This window comes from Maylandia zebra, linkage group LG19, assembly GCF_041146795.1.
Source record: "Maylandia zebra isolate NMK-2024a linkage group LG19, Mzebra_GT3a, whole genome shotgun sequence".
NCBI lineage: Eukaryota > Metazoa > Chordata > Actinopteri > Cichliformes > Cichlidae > Maylandia > Maylandia zebra.
In genome coordinates, this window is record NC_135185.1 from 9,353,498 (window position 1) to 9,374,028 (window position 20,531).

At 44.5% G+C, this 20,531-nt stretch overlaps 1 protein-coding gene across 3 annotated transcripts in view; it reads left to right on the top strand.

Annotated features, from left to right (window-relative positions):
• Positions 1 to 11,612: 11,612 nt before the first annotated feature.
• The window catches only part of ccdc88c (coiled-coil domain containing 88C), a 50,376-nt gene continuing 41,457 nt past the window's right edge, over positions 11,613 to 20,531 (top strand). For 2 of the 3 annotated variants that reach the window (XM_024806210.2, XM_024806211.2), the window contains exons 1-3: positions 11,614 to 12,238; positions 14,604 to 14,716; positions 16,771 to 16,879. In XM_024806210.2, the coding sequence (XP_024661978.2) occupies positions 12,179 to 12,238; positions 14,604 to 14,716; positions 16,771 to 16,879 (282 nt within the window). In that variant the 5' untranslated portion in view covers positions 11,614 to 12,178. Of the gene's footprint in view, positions 12,239 to 14,603; positions 14,717 to 16,770; positions 16,880 to 20,531 lie in introns of all 3 variants that reach the window. The other variant, XM_023153613.3, reaches the window with a different exon arrangement.

Sequence of the window (20,531 nt, forward strand, 5' to 3'; positions counted from 1 at the left end):
AATCGCTGAAGCACAGGAACGGCGTTGGAATCTGAAGCTCTACGGTCTGACCGAGAGGGACAAGCAGGACGTGCGGCAGGAGGTAATCAAAGTCTGTAGGTCAGTCCTACCGGAGATGCAAGATAAATTCCCCGACGTCGTTCACACCGTCCACCGCATCGGCCCCAAGAGGTCCAACAACAACCAACCCAGGGGAATCATCATTCAGTTTACATCCAGGATCTACCGCGATGCTGTCTGGCGCGCTGCTAAGCAGTCCACCTATACCTGAAAGGTAACAACCTAAAGCTGGCTGAGGATCTGTCCCCTGACGACCGCGCCCGAAGAAACAGACTCTGGCTGTCTGTGGAAGCTGCGCGCAAAGAAAACAAGCTGGCGTTCTTCGTAGGAGGTCGTGCATTCGTGGAGGGAAAAGAGATTTTTCCACCCCTATAACTTGATCCAAGGTATTTTGAGGTGAAAACTGAAGTATCTTAAGATTAACTTGGTTTCACTGCAGTTCTTTTTTTGTTTGTTTGTTTTTGTTGTTGGACTCATAAAACGATCAGAGTTAAACTGATGCAGTTTATTTGTTATAAGTTTATTGGTCTTCAGTTTGGCTGCACATTTTTGCTGAAAATGTTATGAGCAAGCTGGATAAGCTTCTTTTTATTTTATTTTGTTTGTTTGTTTGTTTTTTTAATTCTTTTTTTGAATAATTTGTGATTTAAATGGAGCAAGAAAATTTCTATTAAGCTCCCTTTCAATGCTCATATGTGAAGCATTTATTTATTTTATTTATTTATTTCTTTATTTTTACCACATTGGTTTTATTGTTTTAGGCTATTGTATTCCTATTATTATTCAAGTTCACAATTTCCTTACTCAGGGGTTGCAGTTCTCATCTTATATAGGACTCTCTTAAGTGACCAGGTTCCCAATTCAACTGTTCTTCATTTACTTGGTCTAAGCTTTTTCTTATTTGTCACTTTTAATTTTTGTTACTATCATTATGTCTTTGTCTGTTATTTCTTTAAATGCAAGAGGTTTAAGAAACAATGTTAAACGTAAGGCTATTTTTTTTGTTTTGCAAGCAGTTCAATTCAGATTTCTGTTTTATACAAGAGTCTCACTCAACAGAACAAGAAAAAATATTTTGGAGATCTCAATGGGGAGATGATCTGTGGATGTCCCATGGTACAGAGCATGCTGCTGGTGTCTGCATACTTAAAGGAAGATTTAATGGTAAAATCTTGAATTCTGACATGGATAAAGATGGTCATTACATTTTTCTAATAGTTGAGGCTGCACACTCTATCTATATTTTAGTCAATGTGTATGGTTTTAACTGTCAGAGGGAGAATAAACTATATTTTGAAAGGTTGGAGGAGCGCCTACTGCGCTGGTTATCTAAATATCCCAATTCTTTTATTATTTTTGGTGGAGACTTTAATACAGTGTTTAACAGCTATTTAGACAGATGGCCTTCTAGAAGTTCAGACTCTAACTCATTCATAAGACTGTTTGCACAAAGATTCAACTTAGTCAATTCTTGGAGGGATTCTCATACGTCTCAGATAGCTTATACATGGTGCAATAAGACTCAAACCAGACACTCACGTATCGATTTTTGGCTTATCTCAAAAGATTTAGAAAAAGTTAAAACGTGTATTTATCCTACACCACTCTCAGACCACAAAATGGTTAGCTTATCAATCCCGTTGTCATCCTCCCTAATCACTAAAACCTCTTACTGGAAGTTAAATAGTACCATTCTTGAGCATAAAGAAGTGATTTGTGAAGTTCAGAGATTCATTAAACTTTATTTGAGTAAAGCTCTCACAGATAATACATTTTGTAGTAACTGGGAACTTTTGAAATATGAAATTGGAAAATTCTTTAGAAAATATAGCAGTGATTTAGCAAAAAAAAGAAGATCTGATGAGACGCAAGTGATACAAGAGATCACATGCCTTACTTCCAAACCAATAGGCACCCTCAGTGAATCTGATAAGATAAAACTGGTTGACCTGCAGCATAAGTTAGATGAGATTTACAAACGCAAAGCTGACGGAGCATTTATTCGGTCTCGCAGGAAATGGCTCGAAGAAGGAGAGCAGAATTCAGCCTATTTTTTCAGACTTGAAAAGCATCAATCTAACACCAACTCCATCAACTAAATATTAGTGGGACAGTTTCTAATGATTAAGGATACCATAGCAAAATATTGTTCAAACTTTTATTGCAAACTTTATTCTTCTAGTTATTGCCCTGAAGCTTGTCTGACTTTTTTAAATTCTTTAGACAAAATTACTCAGCTGAATGAGGAGGATAGTCAGCTTTGCGACAGATCGATTTCTTTGATTGAGGTTGCAGATGCTATAAAACATCTAAAGATTAACAAATCACCTGGAACTGACGGCCTTACTGCCGAGTTTTACAAACAGTTCGCTGACAGTTTAGCCCCGTTTCTTTTAGAAGTTTTTAAGGAAAGTATGGATAGAGGTACACTCCCTCCCACTTTATGTCAAGGTTTGACCAATCTCTTTACTGAATAATGATTATAAGATATTGGCACAAATTCTGGCTAATAGAATGAAACCTGTATTAGATAAAGTTATTGATGAGAGTCAGTCTGGTTTCATGCGGAATCGTCATATCTCAAACAACATAAGATTAATTCTAGACATAATAGATTACCCAGAACTTGTACAGGATAATAGTCTTATTCTTTTTTTAGATTTCTACAAGGCGTTCGACTCCTTAGAGCATGAGTTTATTTTTACTGCTTTAAATAAATTTGGGTTTGGTCAGTCCTTCTGTAATGCCGTTCGGACACTGTATTCCAATAGTAACAGCTCCATAAAGCTTGCCACTGGTACTTCCCCAAGATTTTCTCTAAAGCGTGGAGTGAGGCAGGGTTGCCCCCTATCCGTATATTTATTCCTTCTTTCTGTGCAACTCCTTAATTCGCACATTAAACTCAGTTCTTTAAAAGGCCTGGTCATTGCTAACAGAGAAATACTCATAAGTCAGCTGGCAGACGATACAGCTCTCTTCCTCAGAGACGCCTCGCAAGTTTCAGTGGCCATCAACAATATACAGCCATTCTCTAAAGCCTCCGGACTTTCACTCAACCTGCATAAATGTGAACTTTTACCAGTTAAAAGTTGTTTAGCAACTTCAATTCATGGAATACCTGTAAGAAACTCTGTAAGATACCTTGGAATTCAAATAATAAAAAATGAGCAATCCAGATGCTCCACAAACTTCATTCCTATTATAGATAAATCCCAAAAAATCTTTAATCATTGGCTACAGCGAGACCTGTCATTGAAGGGTAGAGTTCTGCTATCGAAGGCTGAAGGTATCTCCCGTCTAACCTATGCTGCCCAGTCACTACATGTTGATAATACAACCTGTAAGTCAATTAACAAATTATTATACAATTTTTTATGGAAAAATAAAACTCACTACTTGCGTAAATCAGTAGCTTTAAATTCATATGATAAAGGAGGTATAAATTTTATTGATTTCGGTGCTCTTAACAACACCTTTAAAATAAACTGGATTAAAAAGTATTTAAAAAATCCCACTTCTATCTGGAACTTTATCTCACATCATGTGTTCTCTAATTTAGGCGGCCTTAACTTCCTACTGCTCTGCAGTTACAGTATTCCAAAAATACCACTGAAACTTTCTCACTTTCATCAACAAATTCTTTTGGCATGGGCCCTGATTTACAAACACAATTTCTCTCCACAAAACTGTTTTATTTGGAATAACTGCAATATTATTTATAAAAATAAAACTCTTTTTTTAAATAACTGGTTTAATAATGGAATAATCTTGGTTAGTCAGTTATATAGAGAAGATGGACTCTTTTATAATTACTCTGAGTTCCTCAGGAGATACAATGTACCGATAACGCCTAAAGAATTCTCAATAGTGTTCGATGCCATCCCATCTGGTCTGTCCATGTTACACAGATGCTCCCACAGTGCTCCACTACAGGTCACTCCCCCGGATGTGTTACATTCTTCTCTTGGCAATGTTTGCTTTTCCTCTCATAAGTCTATAAATACCAAAATAAGATCTCTCTTTCAGGATGCAATGGTCTCTGTTCCATCAGCCATATTTTATTGGGCCAATTTTGTAACAGATATTGAATGGAAAAAAGTTTGGACTTTACCACAAAGGTTTTTCTTGACAAACAAAATTAAAAGAGATTTCTTTTACGTTGATTCATAAGTTTTACTCTACCAAACAATATTTGTCCAAATTTATGGCTGAAATAAATGTAAATTGTACCTTCTGTCAAGAGCAACCTGAAACAGTTTCTCATCTGTTTTGGTCATGTAAATTTACGTGTAAATTCTGGAAGGATTTCCACAAGTTTATTACTGACTTTGTTCTCCCTAATCTTCAACTATACTATAAGGATGTTATCTTTGGCTATTATAATTTTAAAGACAAGGACAATGATGCTTTCTTCTTTATAAATTTGGTTTTATTTTTGGCAAAATTTCATATACACAAAAGCAAAGTCCTCGGCAGAAAGCCTGAACTTCTTGTATTAAAAATGGAACTTGCACAATATATAAGGACAATCTCCTCATCAAAAAACACTAAGGCTCTCAAGACTGTTAACATCTATAACCGATTGAAACTGCTAACTTGATTTTGGCTCTTGCAAACTTTTGTTTATTTATGTTCCCCTTAATTTATTTTATTTTTTGTACTCACTTTTGTCTCACTGTCCTTGTCACTCTTTCTGTTCTTCATTGTACTACCACAATGTCATCTTTTATGTGATCCCTGTTTTACTTGACTGTATGTCTAAAATGTGATAAATAAAGTTGTAAAAAAAAAAAAAAAAAGCAAAAAAAAAAAGCGTGCAGTCTCTTTTTTTTTTTTTTTGTGCAGTCTCTTAATTGGGACACAGCCCTAGAGAGAGAACTGGGGTGCAGGACCACAGGTGTGACCCGCCCCTCCTCCCTCCACAGGTGATAACGAGATACACTGATGACAAGCGCAGTGACGTCAGACTGAAGCACGCTGACGTGTTTATTAAAGTTTCAGGCGTAAAACCGTCACAGCGCGTGCGCCACTGTGGCTCCGTTGCTTTGATCCTTCAAACCTGTAAGTCAAATCAGAGAGTGCGCAGGCGCAGCGAGAGGATTCCCTGCTGCTCACCGTGTGAGGTCGTTTCAGGAGAAAACCTGCGTTAAACTCAGTACAAACAGGACGGCGAGTATTTACAAATTTTTTTTTTTTTTTTTTTTTTTAAACTTTTTTTCCCCAACAAATATAAGACTGGTTCACATCCAAAATAATAACACTACACAGCACTAGAATATTACAACATTATGTCCATAACTGTTGTCCTCTAGGATCCAGTTTATAGGTTACTCCCAGTGCTTCCAGTGGTCTCTTCCATTTGTAAACAAAAATTCGGGAGCTCCCATCAATATAATGTCCCAGCCTGATCAGAGTCATAACTTCAATGATGAGCGACTTCCATAGAGAAATGGAGGGAGGCTCAGCCCCCACCCATCTCAACATAATGCTTTTCCTGGCCAACATTAACAGTGACTGAATTACATGCTCATGTTGTACCAGTGAGACAGGAATATATCCCAATATACACATTAATGGGTTTTCTGTCACCTGATGACCAATGGCTGTACTAATATTGGCGCAGACCTCTTTCCAAAATGACTGAATAATAGCACATTCCCACAAGCAGTGGAATCTAGTGCCCACTCTGACCTTACACTTGAGACAGTTTGGAGATATTCCCATATTATACTTACTATAAATATATGGAGAAATATACACATTGTGCAAAATTTTGTACTGCAATTCTTTAAATCGGTTACAAACAGAGATTTTGGATGGAAGGAGCAAGATTTTGTCCCATGCCTGTATATCTATTTCACATTTAAGCAGCGTCCCCCAAGATTTTCTCAACCATGCCAGTTTATCCTCGATTAGGGCATAAATCTCGGAATAAAACTTTGATACAAAATGTTTATGCTCCCTATTATCCAAAAAAAATTTCTCCAACCGAAAAGAGGCAGTTGAGATTCGTAATGTTTTAGCATTTTTTAACACATAATTTCTCAATTGCAAATACTTATAAAACTCAGTCTTTGACATAGAATACTGGGACTTCAAGGATTCAAATGATTTAAACTCACCATGTTTAAAGAGGTCATAAAACCTCTTTACACCTACTTTATGCCATCCCACAAAGCTTGACCCTATGTTTTGCGGCAGAAGGTCTGGATTATTTATAAACGTTGACAAGATATTAAACGGAAGACTACTGTTAAAAATTTTTCTCAGTTTTCCCCACGTCCACATAGCATTATATATCAGTGGGTTATGCTTTATTACGTGAGGTAAGTCATTTAGACGTTTCCCTAAGAAGTTAACAGGTGAGGATGGTTTACATAATACTTCCTCAATATTTAGCCATGGCACATCAGAATGTTCATGTATCCAGGAAGAAAGAATCCTCGCTTGTATTGAGAGGACATAATTTTCTATGTTTGGCACTCCCCACCCACCCAGATCTTTCGGTAACTGTAGTGTCTCCAATTTAATTTTGGGTTTTCTTCCTGCCCAAATGAAATCCACCATAGCCTTGTTAATTACTTTAATATCTTCTGATTTCAAGATTGCAAACAACATGCCTGTGGGATATAATATTTTCGGTAGGATTACCATTTTAATAAGATTTATTCTTCCCAAAAATGATATCGGAAGTGATCTCCATCTTGTCAGCATCTCCCGAAGATCTTGAACCATTCCATTAATATTTTCTCTATATAAGTGTCCAACATTTGGTGTAACTTTAACTCCCAAATATACAAAACCTGATGGTGCCCAATGAAAGGGTTTAATATATAAAGGTTCATTATCCCCTCCACTACACAAAGTCATTATAACAGATTTATCAAAATTTACTTTGTATCCAGATATAAGACCAAAGTCCTTGATGCACCTAATAAGAACGGGTAAAGAGTTAACCGGGTCAGTCAGTGTCAGAAGAATATCGTCTGCATAAAGCAGAATTTTATGTTGTCTATCCCCAATTTTAATTCCAAGAACACTTGGATTTTGTCTAATGGCCATGGCCAAGGGCTCGATGGCCAAAGCAAATAATAGTGGTGACAATGGGCTACCTTGTGCTGTACCTCTGCTCAGTGAAAATGGGGAAGATAACAAGCCGTTAGTTAACACAGATGCTATTGGCGATTTGTATATGATTTTGATCCACCCCAGAAAGTTTTTTCCAAACCCAAATCTTCTCATTATTTCAAACATATATTCCCATTCAATTCTATCGAATGCCTTTTCGGCATCCATAGAAACAACAACCCCAGGGATCTGATGAAAATTTAAAAAATGAATAATATTAAATAGGCGTCGAGTATTATTATAAGAATTCCTCCCCTTAATAAAACCTGTCTGATCAGCATGCACGATAGAGCACATTACTTTTTCTAGCCTAAGAGCCAGTATCTTTGAAAGTATCTTATTATCAGCACCAAGAAGGCTAATAGGCCTGTAAGATGAGCATGACTCTGGATTTTTATCTTTTTTAGCTATCAATGTTATATTAGCCTGGTACATAGATTCTGGGAGTTTCGATTCTTCAAATGCTTTATTAAAAACCCTTAATAATAAACTATTTAACTTCATTTTCATTACCTTAAAAAATTCTACTGGGAAACCATCTGCCCCAGGACATTTCCCTGACTGGAGTGCAGATATAGCTTTATCCACCTCTATCATTGTTATGGGTGACTCCAGCAGGCTTACCTGATCTTCAGAAAGCTGAGGGAATACTAAGTTGTTTAGGAAGAAGCCTGAGTTAAGCCTTGTTATGTCCATCTCAGATCGATATAGGTTTGTATAGAATTCTCTGAAGCACTCATTAATCTGACGGTTTCCTACTTGTCTTTCACCATTCACATCCACAATAGCTGTGATAAAGGAACTTGATGGAGTATTCCTTGCAAGACGAGCCAGAAAGCGGTTAGGCTTACTAGCTGATTCAAAAAGCCGTTGTCTGGCAAGAAGGACATCTCTTTCAGCCTTTCGCATTATCAAATTACGCAAAGATGTCCTGGCAATATTAAGCTCACTTAATGTTTCAGCTGATTTTGTTACATAGTATTGTTTCTCCAGCTTTTTGATATTATTCTCGATCTCTAACTGCCTTGTTAATCGTTGCTTCCTTTTATGACTTGTGTATGAAATAATCATCCCTCTCATGTGAGTATTTACAAATTTTAAATAAATAAAATCAGTCTTTCAAACAGCAGCTCAGGATCTTCATTGATTATGAACACAAACATTCAGATCACAAAATAATCGATTTAAATAAAAAACAATAAAAAAAAAAAATCATCCTGAAGAAATTCTGTCCTCACTCTTGCCTCCCTTTAGGGGGCGCCACAACCAGCCACCTGCCTGCATCTGCTCCTAATGCAGCCTCCTCTTCTGTCACTCCAACCCTCTGCATCCTTCATCCATGAACCTCCTCTGAGCTCCTCCTCCGTCCACTGCAGTGGGTAAAATAAGCACTGAGCACGTGCAGAAAAGTCTCAACATCAGTGATTAGAATGAGTCCTGCTGCTCGGTGCAGATTAGCATCAGCTGGTTCAGTCCCACCTGATGGCCTAAGAAAGGTGCTTCATCACCAGCGTGTGACACAGAAACATCTCATGATGGTGAAACCGTGAGCTCTCTCCAGACCTTCAAACTTTATTTAAAACATGCTGAAGCTTCCAGTGAGACTGTCGGGCCACAGTTCATCATCATTTCATTGTAAACCATCAGGTGCTCCTCAGAATAGAATAGAATAGAATAGAATAGAATACCTTTATTGTCACTATACAGCTGTACAATGAGATACAGAGCATCTCCTACTCAGTGAAAACATGCTGGGGGGCACAGTTCTGCAGGACTACATGGATAGTATTAACAGAGGGAAAAGATATATATATATATATAAAATGTACAAATATACAGGCCAGTTTAAAAAAAAAAAGTGTGTGTGTGGGGAGGGGCTGTGTTATCGGTGCATGTGTGAGTTCAGGGTGGTTGTGGCTTTGGGGAAGAAACTGTTTTTGAGTCTGTGGGTCTTTGTGCTGATGCACCTACTCCTGAGGACACCAAGGAACCGGAAGGTGTGGACCCTCTCCACACACTCCCCCTTGATGTAAAGGGGGGCCAAGTCGGTGCTGTGCCTCCTGAAGTCAACAATGAGCTCTTTGGTTTTCTTAGTGTTCAGTGTCAGGTTGTTTTCTGAACACCAGGCTGCCAGCTTCAGGACTTCCTCTCTGTAGTCTGCCTCGTCTCCCTTTGAGATGAGTCCGACTACCGTGGTGTCATCAGCAAACTTGATGATGAGAGTGTTGTTGTGGGTTGAGCTGCAGTCGTGGGTGTAGAGAGAATACAAGAGGGGGCTCAGCACACAGCTCTGTGGGGAGCTGGAGCTCAGTATGCGGGTGGAGGAGAGATGAGGGCCGAGTCTTACAGTCTGGGGCCGGTTTGTAAGAAAGTCCTTTATCCAGGCACATATGAGAGGAGGGAGGCCAAGAGTGACCAGTTTGGTGATGAGGATGTCCAGGATGATTGAAGGCTGAGCTGTAGTCCACGAAGAGCATTCGGACATAGCTTTGCCGCTGCTCTAGCTGACTCAGCACAGCGTGGAGGGCTGTGGCGATGGCGTCTTCTGTGGATCTGTTTGCGCGGTATGCAAACTGGCGGGGGTCGAATTCTGGGGGGAGGTAATCCTTGATGTGCTGAAGGACTAGTCTCTCAAAGCATTTCATGAGGGCCACAGGGCGGTAATCATTCAGGCTGGAGATGGGAGACGTCTTTGGCACTGGGATGATTGTGGCTGATTTTAGACAGGATGGGATGGCTGCCTGATCCAGTGAGAGGTTGAAGATTCTGGTGAAGATGACGGTGAGCTGGTGGCCACACGCTTTTAGCACCTTCTCCGTCTGGACCGGCCGCCTTCCTGGGGTTCACTGCTAGAAGCACACGTCTGACATCGTGCTCTGTTACAGTGAGTGGAGCGGTGCAGGAACCAGGTGAGGGTGAGGATGGGAGCAGGGCTGAGGCAGATGAGCGCTGCTGTTTTGGTGTTTCAAAGCGGGCGAAGAAGCTGTTTATTTCCTCTGCCAGCTGCCCACTCTGGTTTTCTGTTTTTGCAGTGCTCCCTCTGTGGTTGATGATGTCTTGCATTCCCTGCCACACCTCCTGTGTGTTGTTGCTGGACAGCTGGGACTCGATGTTTCTTTTGAGGTCTGTCTTGGCTTTTTTAATCCCCCTTTTCAGGTCAGCTCGAGCAGCCCTGTACAGAGCTCTGTCACCTGACCTGAAGGCGGCATCGCGGGCTTTGAGGAGTGAGCGGACCTCGCTGGTCATCCAGGGTTTTTGGTTTGGGAAAACCTGAATGCTTTTGTCCACAGTCACGTTTGCAGTACAGAACTTGATGTAGTCCAGTACTGATCCTGTGAAAGTTTCTAGGTCCTGGTGTTCAAATATGTCCCAGTCTGTCTCTGTGAAGCAGTCCTGTAGTTTGGAGAGAGCTTTTTCAGGCCAGGTCGTAACCGTCTTTGTGGTGGGCACTGCGCATGAGGGGGGTGTAGGCTGGGGAGAGCAGGAAGGAGAGGTGGTCGGACTGACCGAGGTGGGGGAGGGGTATGGCTCCTCATATGGAAAAGAAATAGTAAAAACATATATGATTTACTCATGAAAGTGGCCACTTTCTCATTACTTTCATATATTGTTTTAGTAAGTATCCAAAACATACAAGTTTCATTATATAATTCTTCAAGGGATCTTATATGTGTTTTCACTCTTGTATGCTTTTCATACAAGTTTCATACAAGACAGATACAAACTTTATAAGATTTATATATATCTTTTCCATATGGCTCTATATGCATGCTTGATGTTGGAGTAAACATGGTCTAGAGCGTTTTCTCCTCTGGTGGGACATTTGACACCAAACCTCCCTGTTGGTGTTTTTGGGGTGATACACTGTTTGTCAGTGTACGGCACCGTGAAGCTTCGTGTAAGCGAAGGAAGCTCGAGACGTTAAATCTGCTGCCGTCTGCCGGGATGATGAAGAAACGAGACGATGACCAAACACAGCCTTGAAACTCTCAGCTGCTTTCAGAGACACAAAATAAAGCTGCTGGGATGGCCCAGCCAATCAGCTCACCTGAATCCACCTGACACAAAGAATGAAGGTCAGAGTTCATAGACGGGCCCACACAAATAAACACAAAATGATTTGTAAATGTAAATTATAATTGTAATAAATAGGTAAATTAACAGGGCTCATGTCACGTGTTGTGATTTGATTACGATGTCTGTATTTGATTTTTAAGGCATTTTAATTTGTCCATTATTGGCAGTTTGTGTCCTCCATACATTTCCCTCCTCGGGGCGGTCTCCATCTTGTTCTGTCTGAACTCTTTGTCTAACGTCACCAACAGACCGAATCAAAGAGTAAATACGATGGTCTGTTATTGGCAGATTTCCTGAAAAGAGGCGGGAGCAGAGTTTGTAGTGAGCGCTGATTGGCCGGCGGGTCCGTCGGTCTGTGCTCGTGCGTGTGGCGTCTGTGGGTCAGGTTGATGGAGCGCTGTGGAGGAGAAACACGGTGAAGGTGCTGCGAGCAGCGGAAACTTTTCTGTGTGCCTCCGCTTCGCGTTTTTCCTTCGTCCCGCCTTTTTCGGCTCTTTTTCACTCACTTTACTTTCTTTCTTCAAACTTCACGGCGGTTTCTCCACTTTACGGTCCCAGTGGTGTCTCCCTGGCAACACGATCAACTGTCCTGCGAAGTTAGGGTCTGTGTTTTTACCTTCAGCGGAAAAAAACTGCTCGTTCACGCGCTGAGCTAACAGAACCGAGCCGGGACCGACGGGAGCGCGCGCAGAGGCTCTCCCAGTACTTTTTTGGTTCCGTTTCCGTTCGTGTGGCTCGGACCGGCTCTTCGTCGCGAGACAATAGTGAGGAAAAGAAAGAGAGAGGGAGCTCGCGCTGGTGGCGGGGAGGGTCGATGCCTCGCGGCGCTTTGTTCTGCCCGCTGTGGAGACCTCCCGCGTGCCCGCCGCGGATACCTGCCGATCGATCGGAGTATTGATGACCGAGCAGAGCCATGGACGTCACCCTCTCCGAGCTGCTAGGCGCGTTCATGGAGTCCCCCCTGGTGGTGTGGGTGAGTGCACGCGCGCACACACACAGCTGTGAGTTTTGGTGCCCACGCGCTGCACACGTCAGGTGTATCACACATACACACACACACATTGATTTTGGGGAGTGAGCGGTTGGCGGAGCTTCTGGTTCGTGATTGTGGGACTTTCCAGGTGTTACACAGAAAAGTTCACGCACTGTTTTCCAGAGCACATTTTAATCAGAAAGAGTTTGAAGGACTTCCGGTCAGTCTGAGCTTCAGGGGTGGTTTGAGTTCCTGAAGGAGCTGCAGAGACCAGGAGAAGCTTCCGGATGTTTCACCTGAGCTCACCTCATCACACCTTTAACAGAAACACACAGAGCACAAGCCAAGCACTCAGCATCTCTGAGAATCCGCACAGACGGAGCAGATGTGCGCGTGGACCAGGACCAGGATTGAAACCAGGAACAGAGCCAGGATCGTGATCAGGGTTGAGACCAGGAACAGGACCCAGAGCTGGACCTGGACCAGGGGTTCTTGCAGGGTTCAGGTGGATCGATGTACAGCTGCAGTTCGTGGATGTGAAGAAGCCCGCTGGCTGGCCTGGTGTCGGCCCATCAGCCAGTTTTCCCTGCATGAGCAGCGGATTCAGACTCTGCAGGAACCCTTGGATGTGTCGGTGAAAGTGTCCCTGTGTCACTTCCTGATCAGAGTTTCTGTCCAGCACAGACGGGCACAATGGTTGGCTGAGCCGGCGGGTCAACAGGAAATGAGGTCACAGGGAAGCAGGAACAGTCCGGTGGACCCAGACTGACTGTCGGAAATCCTTCGCGGCTTCATGAAGCTCCAGATGTTTCAGCGGTGATGGTTTGGGCTGTTCTCAGGTCAGTGATGGAGAAATGGAAACATCTGGATGACAGCAGAAACTGCAGATGTGCTTCAGCCCTCGCAGATGCCCCAGTGACCCCTGCACGTGCACTGATGCCTCTGTGGGAGGGTCTTCTTACAGCCAATCACGTGTAAAAACTCGATTGGTCGATCATTTCCTGTGTTGGATGTTTCAGGAGCTGCGGGGTGTCGTTAACACTAAAGCGTTTGCTCCTGCTATCCCAGAACATTCTTAAAGCAGAGGCAAATTTAAGTTGGACTACTTAATGTAGTCCCAAAAAACCCCCGGTTCATGGTGATTTTATCGCCGTGGTGATGATGTTCCTCTGAAGGCTCCAGATGTTTGGACTGGAATCATCTCTGAAGCTTTTTGGAGGCAGGTCAGAGGCTGGGACGGCCAGCGGAGCTGTCAGCCGCTACTATCGGTGGCGCTTCCTGTTGAGCTGTCGGCTCAGCCAACCATTGTCCCGTGGGCGGAAACTCTGATCAGGAGGTGACACGGTGGGACTGTGGTTTGGCTTCCAGCAGAGCCTCAGTGAGCGCGTGCAGGGCGTTCCTCGCCATTACTCGAGTGAGTAATGCTTAAAAAAACATGGAATCCACTCATTCACGCCGGCTTGTCTCTGTGAGTCTGCACGCTGTCATTTAGACCCTGAGCCGCCTCTGCAGCTGAGGTCTGTGACATTAGAGCCACTGTTTAATGTGTCACAGCACCGTGACCTTTGACCCTGCTCAGCCTGGCTGCAGGCATAAGAATGTCTCAAACTGGAGAAGAAGAGAACAAACTGCTGTTTAGTACCAACGTGATCATAAGAGACTCCAGGAGAACAAAGCGCACGTCACCTGCTCGGGACGCCCGAATCACCAGGCATCTCCTCGGGCCCAGGCGGAGAGCTCGGCTCTGTAGATATGACCTAAACCCCGCCAGCCTCCACTTCCTGCTCACTGAGTCACATGGTCACATCCAATAACGAGTCTAATTATGACATTTGTGTTTTTCATTCTCCGTGTCCGAGCTGTTCTCCTCATTAAAAGTGAAACGATTTCCTCACAGTCAGAGGCTTTTATGACCATGGAGCTGGTTTCAGAGGCCCCTCCCCCCACACACATACCCCACATCTCCACCACAGAAAGGTGGAGATTCACAGAGGAGCAGAGATGCCAAACTGCCGTCCTTCAGCCCGGTGTTTAGATTACAGCTGAGGATGATGATGATGATGATGATGTAAAGATGATAGGCAGCCTGAGAGCAGCGGCAGCACTCGGGAAGCTGCCTGCCCAGATGTGCCCAGGTGGTTCAAACATGGAAAATGGGAAATATTTTATTTTTTATTCCTTGTTACTTGACTTGTTTTGGTGCTGGTGGAACGGCTCCTTTAAATGAGCCAGAAAAGCATAAAAGGGAGCAAAGTTTGAGCTCTTAAACTTATTTCAAACTCACCTCTGTGTTTCTCATAGTTTGGTTTTTAAATGTGAGATCTTTTAAAGCTGCAGACAGTTGATGTTCTGATTCTGTCCTCAGGTGCGGACGCTGGGCCCGCTGGGGTCAGGTGACGGCGCCGGCTCAGACGAGCGACTCAGCATGTTCATGGAGCTGGTGGACGGCGTCTTCCTGCACAAGATCATGACACACATGTAGGTGGCAGCGAGCGCGTTCATTTGCATGAGTCAGTCAAAACTGCCGAGTGTTTCTGGTGGTTTTTGCCTGTGCGTGCGTGTGTGTGAGTACATAAGGGGGTAAGAGAGGTAATCCTGTGTTTCCTGTGTGTGTCTCTGCGAGTGTATTTGTGCAACCACATCCTGAGTTTCAGGTTCAGACTTCACAGCCAGATGTGCTGCTCGCCGCTGAAGCGCTTCACAGAGTTGTCGTCGTCTGCAGCCTCAGAGCACAGATCAGGTTAACTAGACTGAGGTCCAGGAATTAGACCGAGCCGTGTGTGATGGGCAGAGGCTTGTAGGCTGTGGACATTCAGGAGGAAGAGTAGAAGCATCGATCAGAGAGCAGGTGCAGCGCCTCAGCACGCCTCAGTGACTCGTACTGTCACTGCAGCCGTCACCAGCCGAGGCGCTCATGCAGGCTGATCCACTCGTTAGAAAACCCTGACAGGCTGAAGTCGTGGTTAAAGTTCGCTTATTGACAGCAGCTGCAGGAGCTGATTGCAGCCGTGACTGGAAGGAGAGACAGCACGGCTGCACACACTCTTTCAGACGAGCCCAGCTCACTTCTGACAGCATGTCCAGAGGTGGTGCAGCTGGGTGGTGTTATGTAATGATGGCAGAAAATCGACTTTTCAGTATCTGCCTTTCAAACCTCAAACATTTAGAGTCTTGTTTCCCCACAGAGCTGCAGGGAGGAGTGTGTTTGTGGGGCTGGTTACTGGGTTTACTGGTTTGTGTTTCTGGGATTTATTGAAATTAAAAAGAAAAAAGCAGCAGACTCATCCTTCATGTGCTGATAATCCTCTGTGTGGGACGCCCCGCTGACCCGATCACACCACATGTTCATGTTAGTTATTGTTGTCGGTTATTGTCCTCAGGAACGACGATAATCGCACTATTGTTCTCCACGGCGAGGGTCGGCTGGGCCGAGGGGGGGCGGTCGGGGCTTCATGGGAAACTGGGTTACAGAGGAGCAGTGAGGAGTATGAAAGGAGACGTTAGAGAGTCGGAGGAGCCGTCGGCTGTTAAATCACTGAGTTCTCCACAGAAACCTGCAGCTAGTTTAACGAGGTCTGCGGAGCCGGCTGAGAGTCGAAGTGGAGATGGTTTAATGTCGTGGAAAAAATGAGCTCACGGTTCAGAGCGAGCTGCTGAGAGACGCCGGAGTCAGTGAGGTCGGAGCTTCAGTTATGAAAGAAGCTCGTTCCCCTCTTCGTTTATACCCCGAACGTGTCAGCGTGGATCGGCGCTGCTCGCTTCCAGCTCCTCGTTTTTATTCTCTGACTCTGTCAGAGCAGCTTTGCATGACTCACTGCTCAGAATAATCCTCCTTTATCTGATAGTGGCCCTCACAGCCTCTCACCACATCCTCTGTCGGAATCAAGCTCTTTTAGCCCCTCCCTCTTTAACAACATGTTCTTCTGATTAGCTGCCAGCAGGTGGGTGGGGCAGTTAGGCCCTCCTTGTGACATCATCCAGATCTAAGAGTGTAAAAGCTGTGATAAACAGCATGTTTGGAGCATTCTGCAGAGAGCCACCTCCTCATGTGACAGTTGGTCGGAGAAGTGTTTGTCCCACCTCTGCTGCACTCTGATTGGACGGCTGAGTGAGATGTGACCTTAAACTTCTTTTAAGGTGTCTGCCGCCTGACAGAGAGAGAGACAGTGGGTGGGACAGAGACCCTGCAGAACGCTCCGTCTGAGTGACTGAAACACGACATTTAAATCTGCGTTTAATCAGTTACACCTGATTCTCTGTGAGGGTTTAATGAATAATCACATGTGAAGTCCTCGCTGCGCTGTGAGACCGGCCATCTTCACGCGTCACACTGACACGATGACAGCGACAGGAGGTCAGACGGATGGACAGCGGGACACGCCCCCTATTCACATGCTAATCAGGCTCCGTGCAGGGAAATGCCTGCGCCATGGTTACCCGAAACTTGTGTGTGTGTGTGAGATGATCTTTGTCCCAAACAGCCACAAACGTCAGCCTCAGCGCTCCTCTGGTGTGTTTATTTGTCTCCATAGCGACCCAAGCCCCACCAATCAGAGGCTGAACAAGAACGTGAACAATGATGTGTCGCTGCGCCTTCACAACCTGACAGTCCTCACCAGACATATCAGGACGTACTACCAGGTACACACACACACACACACACACAGTCCCAGCAGGAAGTGATGCAGGAAGTGCGTTTAGAGTGTTGACCTTTCAGCACTGCTTCATCGGTGTGCATGCTGTGGGAGACTGACAGGTGAGGTTTACCTGTGTCAGAGCAGCAGTGGCTGAACGAGTACACGGTGTGTGTGTGTATGTGTGTGTGTGTGTGTGTGTGTGTGTGAAGTACAGCCCTGCGTGCATGTTTGTGTGTTTTCTATAAATCAGAGATAAGCAGCTCAGATGGAGCTGATTTGGCTGAACAGCTTCACATCCTGCACGCATTCTTGCACACACACACACTCACACGCACACACACTTCCTGTGTGTCGTCTGGATTATGTGACTGTATTTTTTCCGAGAGCTGTTAACATTGTTGAAACTGAAGTTTATTTTTGATAGGGATGGGTATCGTTTAGGTTTTATCCGATACCGGTGCCAAATCGGTACTTTTGAAACGGTGCCGGTGCTCAAAGAATGGAGAACACAAAATTGGTCCAAAAACCTCTCACGTTCAGCTGGTTTTTTGTAAAAAGATAACAATGTTAGCCTTTTCTGCAGCTATGGGGCATATATGGTATCACTCTTGGCTGGAAGCAGTGCTTAAACAATGGAAAAAACACAAACTTTGTCCTAAACCTCTCATGTTTAACTGTTTTCCACTTTTTCTTTGGTCATTTTAGCCTTTTTGGCCAGGGTGAATGGAGTATCTGCCATCAAACAAGAAGACAGCTGCATGTAGCTATGATGATGTTTGCTAGTTCACCTTACATGCATTAATGTAATAACGTGGTTAGCCTACTCAATGTAAATTACACCCGAACAACATTAAGCTACTCACGCAGAGAAGAACGGCTGCTGCTGCCATCATCATCCGTCATCACTACATCACTACACTGGCAGGGCTAGGGGCCAGGACTCTCCTCTTCGTGTTTTTGGGGGATGTTGCTAACTCCGGGTCCGATAAGAGGCAACCCACCCGCAGTAGATGCACTCGGTGTGAGGTCTCGCAGCAAGCTATCAAATACGGCGCATTTCTCGGCTTTTTAAAAAAATGCTATGCGTCGCCAGGTGTTTCATCGGATTTGAGGAGTTACCTCCTTTGACAGTATCACAGTATCAGCTTAAAGCACTTGTTGCAGGCTGCTGAGTTTGCATATTTTGCTGTGAAGTACAGCCAGACTTTTGACCGCTTCGCCTTGGACATTTTTAATCTGTAGCTCTGCTCTAACAGAACGTACGTACCTGGCCCCGCCTACTATCCTCGGAAACGTAAAATGATTGGCTAGAAGTGTATCACAGCTCAGGAAAAAAAAAAGCACCGAAATAAAGCACCGAAATGTGCGCTGCTTTTCGGACTGGTTACTACCGTTTATGTCAGAACCGGTGCCATGACACCGGTACCCATCCCTAATTTTTGAGTTTCTGCTTTTATTACAGAGGATTGTTGTCTGTGTGTGTCTGTGTGTGCATGAGGCCTTCAGTTGCTCGCCTATGAAAACAATGCAGAATAAGCGACTGCAGCAGGTCTGTAATGATTTGATTCCTGGCCTTTGTGACTCGTTCATCCCGTGGCTCATCACAGGAAGTGGAAGCACCTGTGTGACTGCAGACCTGCTAAAATAACTTCTGCCAGGAAGCAGCAGACACGTTTGCATCCTACAGGCTCCAAACCTCTTTTGGCTCCTGTGGAGGGACCACGGTGTTCCCAAACCAGCAGAGAGATCTCTCCAGCTGACCCAGGGTCTGCCCCGGGGCATCCTAAAGAAAGGAGCAGGAAGTGCTGTCAGGTCCTGAAAGCTCTGAGCCAGAAAGCCTCTGCTAGGTAACAGTCAGGTTTCAGGTCCTCCAGTGTTAAATATAATACAGCTGGAACTGATTGTTGGGAGTTTGTCATGAGCACACATGCATCATCTGCATACGCTGATGTCTCCGGCTGTGACCTGCAGGTCTGTGGGTGACGGCGCCCCTGTTTGTCCTTTTTCAGACTGAAGCTGCTGATGGAAACGTTACTGTTGGTCTATCTTTAGCAGCTGGCTGAACACAAAGAGGCGGTTTGTGAAACAGCTGCGATCGTGGCTCAAGAGTTGGGTGTTCGTCTTGTAATCAGAAGGTTGCTGGTTCGAGCCCCGGCTTGGACAGTCTCAGTCGTTGTGTCCTTGGGCAAGACACTTCACCCGTTGCCTACTGGTGGTGGTCAGAGGGCCCGGTGGCGCCAGTGTCCGGCAGCCTCGCCTCTGTCAGGGTGGCTGTGGCTACAATGTAGCTGCCATAACCAGTGTGTGGATGTGAGTGAATGGGTGGATGACTGGATATGTGAAGCGCTTTGGGGTCCTTGGGGACTAGTAAAGCGCTATATATGGCCATTTACCATTTACAGCTGCGACTGAGCGATCAGAGCTCCTCGTTTTCATACAGCCAAGCTTACTGAGGATCAGCTTCCATCGTTCTGTGTGACACACACGGAGGTATGGGAGGCTCCACATACAGTGAAGTGTCCCATCGATGATGCCCTCCTGCAGCGGCTGCAGGTGCTGTTTGAAGGGTCTGGGTCCGGTCTGGGTCTCTGGCCGGTCTTAGATGCTAATGGGTGTTTAGGATGAGCTGATGTTTGCAGTGATCGTGCTGTGCGACCTCTATCTGTCCACAGGAAGTGTTTCAGATGGAGGTCAATGGACTTTAATGAGTTTTAATAAAGTTTTGGTGTTTGAATAGGGAATGACCACGAAGAGGCCACACCCCCGACAGACACTTTACTTTTATTCTGAGATGGATTTCATTTTTAACTTTGTGCTAATTGGACCGTTTATGAAGTTGTGTCTGGATCTGTGCGCTCTTTGTGACCTCAGCAGTTCTACTTCCTGTAAGGAGAAAACAGCGATGGAGGTGTGGCCACGGTCATCTGCTGGTCTTTGGGTCCAGGCTAATAAACGAGGCCTGAGACACTTCAAAGCTGTCATACGATTTCTGTTCCCTTTAAACAGCTGAAGGAAGAAAAACAGAACATTTACTGAGTAAATGAAACGAAACCCACAAAAACACGACAAAATAATGATGAATGAATCCAATCCTATAAAAACAGTTTGGTGTGTGTGCTTGTGCGTGTGTGTCTGTGTGTGCGTGTGTGCATGCGTGTGTGCATGTCTGTGTCTGTGTGTGTCTGTGTGTGTGTCTTTGGGCAGGACAGAGTTAATCTGCTGTCTTTTCAAACATCTTTTAAAAATCTGAGCACAAACACTCCTCGGATGATAATATGAAGTCAACAAGCTTTAGAGAGCAGGATCAGCTGCAGCACACGGACACACAAACACACACACAAACACGCACGCGCACACACCTCCAGCTGTTCGTGCGGAGCTGGGCGTCGGCTTTGTCCTAATTAGATGAAGTCCCAGCAGATGCAGACTGGCCTGCTGAGTCGTGTGTGTGTGTGTGTGTGTGTGTGTGTGTGTGTGTGTGTGTGTGTGTGTGTGTGTGTGTGTGTGTGTGTGTGTGTGTGTGTGTGTGTGGCTCAGTAAGCTGATATCTGGAGCTCTGTTGTGTCTTTGCTGGTTCTCTGCCTGACTGTGTCCACAGTTATTGATCTGTTTATCAATAAAAAATGAATCAGTGAAATTACAAAGACGACTCTTTG